The sequence below is a fragment of the Nerophis lumbriciformis genome, linkage group LG29, assembly GCF_033978685.3.
Source record: "Nerophis lumbriciformis linkage group LG29, RoL_Nlum_v2.1, whole genome shotgun sequence".
In the NCBI taxonomy this organism is placed as follows: Eukaryota; Metazoa; Chordata; class Actinopteri; order Syngnathiformes; family Syngnathidae; genus Nerophis; species Nerophis lumbriciformis.
This window is the reverse complement of record NC_084576.2, coordinates 7,305,001-7,315,484: the sequence shown is the minus strand read 5'-3', so window position 1 is coordinate 7,315,484 and position 10,484 is coordinate 7,305,001. Positions and strand designations below refer to the sequence as shown.

The window sequence follows — 10,484 nt, the reverse complement described above, 5'->3', positions numbered from 1 at the left end:
GCGGCTTATAGTCCGGGGCGGCTTATAGGTGGACAAAGTTTTGAAATATGCCATTCATTGAAGGTGCGGCTAATAACCCGGGGCGGTTTATAGTGCGGAAAATACGGTATATATATATATATATATATATATATATATATATATATATATATATATATATATATATACCAGTGACGTGCAGTCAGGGGAGGCAGGTGAGGCGGGGCCTCACGTGCCATCATGGAAAGAAAAAAAATGTAAAAAGAAAAAAAAAAAATTAAATTGTTATGTATCCAGATTATACTATAAAGTTATTTTCCATTTAAGTTCACCAGTTTTAGATTATTTTTATTCAAAATCGCTGAATTTTCACATTTGCCGTTCAAATACTGAGAAGAGACTTGCGGTGAGTCAGCAGCCAGTTGAGGCACGTCACTGAGTTGAGCCTCACCATAGATTGCGCAATGACTCTGCTAACTGCTGGCCTGCTGTGCAGTGAGACCGAATTGCTATATGAATTACATTATACATTTCCATAGTTTAGTTAGCTGAGGTATATAATGTACAGTGTATTTTGTCAACAACTGTATGTGTGTAACGTATTTCTTGTGCTGAGCGATCATAAAACTGCTGCGAAGACGCACTGGGTGAGGCTCGCATTAATCCCGCCTCATGGTGGTAGAGGGCAGTAGTGATCCCAAAGATCATTCTTGTGACTACTCGGCTGCAGAAGAAGTGACAACAAGCAGCAACAGTTAGCAGTGATAGTTTATTTTTCCTCTCACCTGGACTTTTAACATCCATCCATCCATCCATCTTCTTCCGCTTATCCGAGGTCGGGTCGCGGGGGCAGCAGCCTAAGCAGGGAAGCCCAGACTTCCCTCTCCCCAACCACTTCGTCCAGCTCCTCCCGGGGAATCCCGAGGCGTTCCCAGGCCAGCCGGGAGACATAGTCTTCCCAACGTGTCCTGGGTCTTCCTCGTGGCCTCCTACCGGTCGGACATGCCCTAAACACCTCCTTAGGGAGGCGCTCGGGTGGCATCCTGACCAGATGCCCGAACCACCTCATCTGGCTCCTCTCGATGTGGAGGAGCAGCGGCTTTACTTTGAGCTCCCCCCGGATGACAGAGCTTCTCACCCTATCTCTAAGGGAGAGCCCCGCCACCCGGCGGAGGAAACTCATTTCGGCCGCTTGTACCCGTGATCTTGTCCTTTCGGTCATAACCCAAAGCTCATGACCATAGGTGAGGATGGGAACGTAGATCGACCGGTAAATTGAGAGCTTTGCCTTCCGGCTCAGCTCCTTCTTCACCACAACGGATCGATACAGCGTCCGCATTACTGAAGACGCCGCACCGATCCGCCTGTCGATCTCACAATCCACTCTTCCCTCACTCGTGAACAAGACTCCGAGGTACTTGAACTCCTCCACTTGGGGCAAGATCTCCTCCCCAACCCGGAGATGGCACTCCACCCTTTTCCGGGCGAGAACCATGGACTCGGACTTGGAGGTGCTGATTCTCATCCCAGTCGCTTCACACTCAGCTGCGAACCGATCCAGTGAGAGCTGAAGATCCTGGCCAGATGAAGCCATCAGGACCAAATCATCTGCAAAAAGCAGAGACCTAATCCTGCAGCCACCAAACCGGATCCCCTCAACGCCTTGACTGCGCCTAGAAATTCTGTCCATAAAAGTTATGAACAGAATCGGTGACAAAGGGCAGCCTTGGCGGAGTCCAACCCTCACCGGAAACGTGTCCGACTTACTGCCGGCAATGTGAACCAAGCTCTGACACTGATCAGACTTTTAACATATCTAAAATAAAACAGTTTTCTAAACTGGACTTTCAATCGAAGCAGGAGGTAATACTTAAAGGAAGATCGCCATTGAGACAGGGAGACTTTTAAAACTGAATAAAGATAAGGAAGACTTCTATAAACAAGTTATCGATGCTTTTGTTCAAAAGGAGCTGCGCATGGACTTCATTTATAAGTAAAGGTAAGACCATAATAACGTTTTTTTTAATTACATGTGCTTTTTTGTGTGCTACAGTTTATATGTGTAAAGTTAAAGTTAAGTTAAAGTACCAATGATTGTCACACACACACTAGGTGTGGTGAAATTTGTCCTCTGCATTTGACCCATCCCCTTGATCACCCCCTGGGAGGTGAGGGGAGCAGTGGGCAGCAGCGGTGGCCGCGCCCGGGAATCATTTTTGGTGATTTAACCCCCAATTCCAACCCTTGATGCTGAGTGCCCTTGCAGCCTCCGTCATGCAGTCCCTGTGGAGACCGTTGTGGCGACACCGGCACAAATCTCGGGACACCAAGTTGAGGGTCTACAATTCCTCTGTCATCTCTGTCCTTCTGTACAGCTCGGAAACATGGCCGCTGAATAACATCCTAGCGGCCAGGCTAGATGGCTTTGATTCCAGAGCCCTCAGGAGGATAGAAGGCATCACGTGGAGCCAGCATGTCACCAACAAGACCCTAAGAGAGCTAACCCAACAGCTCCCAGCCTCTCGCCTCGCAGCAATGCGGCGAGTGCGCTGGTATGGCCATGTCATCCGCCTGCCGGGGGAACACCCCACGCGCAAAATCCTGGACTTCAACCCGCAGCGAGCTGGCTGGAGATGCCCTAGAGGCGCCCCCAGGACTCGCTGGCTGGATGTATTAGCCCAGGACCTTAAGGCCTGCAATGTGACTATGGCACAAGCTCAACACCTTGCCCACAACAGACCCAGATGGAGAGACCTGGTTGCTATGGTCGGCTCTACGCGCCCTGAAGTGCAAGAGGACTAAGTAAGTAAGTAAGATGCTGTGTGCCAAGCAGGGAAGAATGCTGGTATGAGCTTTTAAACATAACCCGTTAACTGCTGCCAATCAAATGGTGAATAAGATACTCTTTAGGGTTCATATGTACTTTAGGGTTCATATGTTTGTAAATCTGACTGAGATGAAGTCAGTGCCTCACCAGCCATGAACCTCACCGCACGCCACTGATATATACATACTAGGGCTGGGTATCGTTTAAAAATGTTCGATACCAGTATCAATACCAATACCCTTAAAACGATACCGATACCAACTGAGTACTTCATTTGATATTAATCATGTGAAAAGAATGCAATGGGTTGCGTAATTGTCACCACTCCTCCCCATTCAAGATTTTCACACAAATACATTTTGAAAGTGCTCAAATATTTATTAAATAACTGTACAAACATGTACAACAAAGTATTATTTTGGCTGTGTAATCAGCGAGCAAGCTCGCGCTCACATGCTTACGACATGCCCAAAACGATTTACTTGATAATACAAGTTTTAACACACAAAGGATGAGTACTTTTAACATAGTAACCATTTATATATTACCTGAAGTTATCGACGGTTGAGCAGTGTCCTGTTGAGATGACGATGCTGGTGTTGTAGAAGCCGGCTTTTTAAACACAGTACAGTTCTCCACCCTTAAGTTTGCTCCGTGCTTGATGAGGTGTTTAATCATATTGCTAGTATTCCCCGTTTTCCCCAAAATAATCTTGCCGCATTGTATGTATTTATTTGTACCCGGCGCCACAGGCGTGTAGTAAACCAAACCTTTGACCGTTTTGCTCCCGGCATCTCGCAATGATGACCAGCCAATTCTGCACTGCTTCAACCCGCTTTACCGCCATACAAACTATAGTTGTTGCTGTGGTGGACCAATCACATGGCGCTTTGAATCGAAGAACGCTTGCAGTGATTGACTGCGAGCAAAACCATAGAAACACTCATTTTTTTCTTGATCTGGGTACAAAAAGAACCGACTGCAGGTATCGTTTGACGGACGCAGTTTCGATACTACTTGGTATCGGGTTGTTTCGGGCGATACCTGAAAGGTATCGAGTACAGATACCTAGCCCTAATATATACACACACACATATAAATATATATACACACACACACACACACACATATAGATATATATACACACACACATATACTGTATACACACACACACACACACACACACACACACACACACACACACACACACACACACACACACACACACACACACACACACACACACACACACACACACACACACACACACACACATATATATATAGTCGAGGTTTCTGTGGTTTATCCAATGAAATGAGAAGGTGTGTCCAAACTTTTGGCCTGTACTGTGTATATGTATGTATATATATATATATATATATATATATATATATATATATATATATATATATATATATATATATATATACACAGTATATATACACAGTATATATATATATATATACAGGTAAAAGCCAGTAAATTAGAATATTTTGAAAAACTTGATTTATTTCAGTAATTGCATTCAAAAGGTGTAACTTGTACATTATATTTATTCATTGCACACAGACTGATGCATTCAAATGTTTATTTCATTTAATTTTGATGATTTGACGTGGCAACAAATGAAAATCCAAAATTCCGTGTGTCACAAAATTAGAATATTACTTAAGGCTAATACAAAAGAGGGATTTTTAGAAATGTTGGCCAACTGAAAAGTATGAAAATGAAAAATATGAGCATGTACAATACTCAATACTTGGTTGGAGCTCCTTTTGCCTCAATTACTGCGTTAATGCGGCGTGGCATGGAGTCGATGAGTTTCTGGCACTGCTCAGGTGTTATGAGAGCCCAGGTTGCTCTGATAGTGGCCTTCAACTCTTCTGCGTTTTTGGGTCTGGCATTCTGCATCTTCCTTTTCACAATACCCCACAGATTTTCTATGGGGCTAAGGTCAGGGGAGTTGGCGGGCCAATTTAGAACAGAAATACCATGGTCCGTAAACCAGGCACGGGTAGATTTTGCGCTGTGTGCAGGCGCCAAGTCCTGTTGGAACTTGAAATCTCCATCTCCATAGAGCAGGTCAGCAGCAGGAAGCATGAAGTGCTCTAAAACTTGCTGGTAGACGGCTGCGTTGACCCTGGATCTCAGGAAACAGAGTGGACCGACACCAGCAGATGACATGGCACCCCAAACCATTACTGATGGTGGAAACTTTACACTAGACTTCAGGCAACGTGGATCCTGTGCCTCTCCTGTCTTCCTCCAGACTCTGGGACCTCGATTTCCAAAAAAAATGCAAAATTTGCATGGTTGGGTGATGGTTTGGGGTGCCATGTCATCTGCTGGTGTCGGTCCACTCTGTTTCCTGAGATCCAGGGTCAACGTAGCCGTCTACCAGCAAGTTTTAGAGCACTTCATGCTTCCTGCTGCTGACCTGCTCTATGGAGATGGAGATTTCAAGTTCCAACAGGACTTGGCGCCTGCACACAGCGCAAAATCTTCCCGTGCCTGGTGTACGGACCATGGTATTTTTGTTCTAAATTGGCCCGCCAACTCTCCCCTGACCTTAGCCCCATAGAAAATCTGTGGGGTATTGTGAAAAGGAAGATGCAGAATGCCAGACCCAAAAACGCAGAAGAGTTGAAGGCCACTATCAGAGCAACCTGGGCTCTCATAACACCTGAGCAGTGCCAGAAACTCATCGACTCCATGCCACGCCGCATTAACGCAGTAATTGAGGCAAAAGGAGCTCCAACCAAGTATTGAGTATTGTACATGCTCATATTTTTCATTTTCATACTTTTCAGTTGGCCAACATTTCTAAAAATCCCTTTTTTGTATTAGCCTTAAGTAAAATTCTAATTTTGTGACACACGGAATTTTGGATTTTCATTTGTTGCCACTTCAAATCATCAAAATTAAATGAAATAAACATTTGAATGCATCAGTCTGTGTGCAATGAATAAATATAATGTACAAGTTACACCTTTTGAATGCAATTACTGAAATAAATCAAGTTTTTCAAAATATTCTAATTTACTGGCTTTTACCTGTATGTATATATATATATATATATATATATATATATATATATATATATATATATATCGATGTTTGATAATTATGAATCAAAATGAATAAGAATCGCTATTTGTGTCGGCGTGATGTCTCGTTGGGGCCCTTGCAAATGGCTCCCGTGGCCCCGTTACTCGGTGGTCCTGCTGCGGGGAGTTTCTGGGCCTCTTGGGGCGGGGCTTCGAGTCTTTCTGCCGGCGTGGGGTGTGGTCTCTCGGTTGTCTCCTGCTTCTCCCGTGCCTTGTCCTCGGCTGGGTGCGTCTGTCTACGGCCTGCCCGGCGGAACGGTGGGCCCGGTCCTGTCACTGGCCGGCCTGCCTGCATGGGGCCGGTGGACCCTTGTTCCCTGGGCACTGTACCTGCTGTTCTGGGTTGGGCACATACTGGCAGATATATATTGTACATGCAAACACATCATATATTATCATATTGAATTTTATTGGTTTTGACACCCCTTATGTATTTCACAGGAAGGCAAAATTTTCCAAAAATGTGTCTCTTTAGCGCTATCGCTAGTCACGAAGGTGTTCTATTGCCGCTCCTTTGACAGGTATTCCTCACCGTTGCCCCCTGTGGAGCGGACGAAGAACTGCATGAAATGTCGGCCATGTTGGCTCTTCTGGCCCGCCCAAACACAGACAAAAGAGCTGAGGCAGGTGGCCAACAAACCTGAGTCCCGTGTTTGTCGTAACTGTGTCCTTTTTGCTATTTTGTTCTCATTAAAAACAAAAGTCTGGGTTCATACGACAACATATAAGATGTTTATTGAAAACAGCATAGTTTGTCAGGCATGGCCAGAGATGTGTGACGTCGTTCTCGGACAGGGAACATGAACATGGTGGAACGTTCCATCATAATCGTCATTAGCATGAAACAAACGGTTAGTTGGGCTTTTTCTACGTTAACAAGATGAAGGAAGGCAAATAAATTATGTCACTATTGTCGTAAAACACCTGAAGTGGAATGCAAAATAAAAAGTAAGACAGCTCACACGGCTACATAAAACTCTAAAAAACAAGGTCTATGTCTCTTATGTACATCAGCAAGCAAGTTTCAAACTATAAATTAATCTGATGAGAAAAAGAGAAATCATTGCATGAAGAAAACCAATCAAAAAGACAAAAATCCAGCATGGAAAGTAAAAAGCGATGATAAAACTAAAAGTGGGGTTTGACATGTCATTTTTCAAACCCCCAACTTATTGTTTGTTTTAAACACGTCGTGCTCAGTCCGCGCGCTAGCTTCTCGCATTAGCATCTGTCGCCAAATTGCGCGTTTAGGACGAATAACGCAAATCCAAATTGACTGGCGGTGCTCGGCTGAGAGGCTAATTAGAGGACGTTGCAACAGGGGACAACAGATAGGGGGCAGTCACGAGTGAGGTGATCATCTGGCTCTTCAATCAATGAAAACAACCAAAAGAAAAAGCATAAAAACACTCTCACCATAGGGAAAGCTTTGACACAGCATGGAAGAATAAATACAAATAAGACTCCTTTTCCTTCTTCACGTCTTTTAAGTGCCTTTAATTCCGCTTCTTTTTCTTACGCTCAAAACCAATCGTTTGCTAGCTTCTTGCAGGAAGACGTTTCATGCTATTCTTTGACGCTTCTAAAGTCTCCCAGAGTGATTTAAATAAAAAGTACTTTGCCAAAACAAAAATTAAGTACTCATACAGTCTTGTTGGGAATTTTAGCAGCGAGCAAACACCACTTTTGTTTTGTACTTTTTGCACTCAGCAGTAAAGCGGACTGCTTTTAAGACTCGTTTGGCACTTTGACGAAACGTTAATTATGATGACTTCATGTCAGTTTTAATACTGAAAGCTTCTTCACATAAAAAAAACAAAAAAACAAGCGTCCACCTGCTGGCCGCGAGAAGTATTGCTTTGTTGTGCTGCTCAGACGCAAAGCATGCTGGGACTTTCGCTTCTCCACTTAAAGGCCTCAGGAAAAGTCTCTTGGCCAGCAAAGACTTGGCGATATTTGGCGAAGGACGATGGCGGCGTTTGGAGCCGGAAGTAAGATGGCCGCCTTGTGATTGTTTGCAAGTGTAAACACACAAGACACCAGCCAGACTATGAGGGACACGTGGAACAGGAAATGGTAATAAAGAAGAGCGAGCATTATAGAAATGTGCTTTCTTTTGAAACTTTCCTAATTGTCTTTAGCGTAACTTCAACCTTTTTACAAGTTTTTTTTCTTCACCAAACTTTAATATTTGATGTACTTTTCATCATAATGCTATTTAATCTTTTCGTCTTTTCCTCGTAACTTAGCTATTTTAGCTCTTTTTTGTGTGATTTATCTTCTTTTTCCCCTTCACTTTTTGAATTCATTTCCTAATCTGTGTTTTTTTAAAGCCTTTTTTTAACTACTTATCTTTAACACTTTTTTCAAAATATTTTTCGCCTTTTTTTCCCCCGCAATTCTGCAATTGTACCTTTTTTACAAATGTCTTTTTGCCTTTTTTTCTTCATAAAAAAGTTGAAAGGATAAAAAAGAATTTTTTTTATGGCATCCGATTTTGAGGAACCAATACATTACTTTGTTTTTGTAACTTAGGTAATTATGATTCCCACTTTTGTTTTCAACATTTTTTGCTAAAAATGTTCACCTTTTTACTCTTTTGACTTATTTCTCATTACATTTTTAAAAGTTGAAGAGCTTAGAAAAACATACCTTTTTGTTGTCACTCTTAGAAACCATTTTTCATTGCTTCGGAAAATGTACCACATTTTATCGTAAACTTTATCGTAAAGTCAGACTTTTTTCTTACAATTTTGTTTTGTTTTTCTTGTAAATGGGCTACTCTTTGCATTGTTGTCCCTGGCAACACTTCTTGCAGTTGGAAAAATTAATACTTTTAGTAACTCTTTTTTGTGTGTCTTTTCGCCTTTTTCATGGTAAACTGACCACTTCCTCCCGTATTTTTAATTATTGCTCTCATTTTCTTTACTGAAATTGACAATTGAATTCCTTTTTCTCACATTGTTTGTCCTCATCACCGACCTATGTCGTCTTTTCGGCGTGTCCCTCCCCCGTGTCTTCGTGCAGCAGCGACCCCTGCAGGTCTGCAGTGAAATAAGTTACAAAGGTGGAAATAAAATCTTTTTTCTGGCCGTGTTCATCTATAAATATTTTTACAAATATACACCTTAATGAGTCCACGACGGCTTTTGGGATTTTCCGTGACAGTGTCTTTGTGATTGTTGTTGAAGGTGAATGACAATATAGCGCTAATGTTTGCATGGATGTATTTACACTAGACGATTTCCTAGCGTGTGCTCGTCACCTCGCCCGTTGGCGTGGCGACCACGCTCGTTAGCCCTGGCGAGCGTGGGTTGAGGGACTTTGGAAGACCGTCTCCATGATGCATGTGACGTACTCCTTCAACCTCTGGCACAGTCTCAAGACCCAAAGATTTTGCACTTGACTTCCTGCTCCAGCATCCGGAAGTTTCTTTCCCAGTAGGCACAGAATGGCACCCCCCCATCCCCCTTCTCCCCTCCCTCAGATTGTCCATAAGAAAAAACTGGCCCGAATACAAAAATAGACTTTGTGAAAATCCTTCAAAATTGGTCCAGTTGAAGACTCTGTTCCTTCCGGCTGGACTCACTGACATGGCAATTAGGGTCCCACCTTCCCCAGCTGACGTCTTATGTCCAAATGTTAAGGTCCGACCTTCCCCTAGCTGGCGTCTAATGTCCGAATTTTAGGGTCCGACTTTTTCCAGCCGGCGTCTTATGTCCGAATGTTAGGGTCCGAACTTCCCCCAGCTGGCGTCTTATGTCCGAATTTTAGGGTCCGACCTTCCCCCAGCCGGTGTCTTCTGTCCGAAGTTTAGGGTCCGACCTTCACCCAGCTTGCGTCTTATGTCCGAATTTTAGGGTTCGACCTTCCCCCAGCCGGTGTCTTCTGTCCGAAGTTTAGGGTCCGACCTTCACCCAGCTTGCGTCTTATGTCCGAATTTTAGGGTCCGACCTTCCCCCAGCCGGTGTCTAGAGTCCGAAGTTTAGTATCCGACCTTCCCCTAGCTGGCGTCTTATGTCCAAATTTTAGGGTCCGACCTTCCCCCAGCCGGTGTCTAGAGTCCGAAGTTTAGGGTCCGACCTTCACCCAGCTTGCGTCTTATGTCCAAATTTTAGGGTCCGACCTTCCCCCAGCTGTCGTCTTATGTCCGAATTTTAGGGTCTGACCTACCCCCAGCTGGCGTATTAGGTTTCCAAATTTTAGGGTCCGACCTTCCCCCCCAGCTGTCACCTTAAGTCCGAACTTTAAGGTCCGCCCAGCTGGCGTCTTATGTCCGAAATGTTATTGTCCGACATTCCCTCAGCTGTCAAATTAGTTCTGAATTTTAGGGTCCGACCTTCCCCCAGCTGGCGTCTTTTGTCCGAATTTCAGGGTCCGACCTTCTCCCCAAGGAGGCGTCTTATGTCCGAATTTTATTGTCCGACCTTCCCCCAGTTGGCGTCTTAAGTCCGAATTTTAGGGTTCGACCTTCCCTCAACCGGCGTCTTTTGTCCGAATTTCAGGGTCTGACCTTCCCCCCAAGTGGGCGTCTTATGTCCGAATGCTGCCGTTGCTGGGAAGCTGCTTGG

The 10,484-nt window shown here is 44.1% G+C and overlaps 1 protein-coding gene across 10 annotated transcripts in view; it reads right to left on the bottom strand.

Moving 5' to 3' along the window:
- Positions 1–6,622: 6,622 nt before the first annotated feature.
- The window catches only part of fgfr3 (fibroblast growth factor receptor 3), a 140,680-nt gene continuing 136,818 nt past the window's right edge, over positions 6,623–10,484 (bottom strand). For 9 of the 10 annotated variants that reach the window (XM_061925125.2, XM_061925130.2, XM_061925124.2 and 6 more), the window contains exon 18: positions 6,623–10,484. This exon is cut by the window's right edge and continues 127 nt beyond it. In XM_061925125.2, coding sequence (XP_061781109.1) covers positions 10,447–10,484 — 38 coding nt within the window. In that variant the 3' untranslated portion in view covers positions 6,623–10,446. The other variant, XR_009810517.2, reaches the window with a different exon arrangement.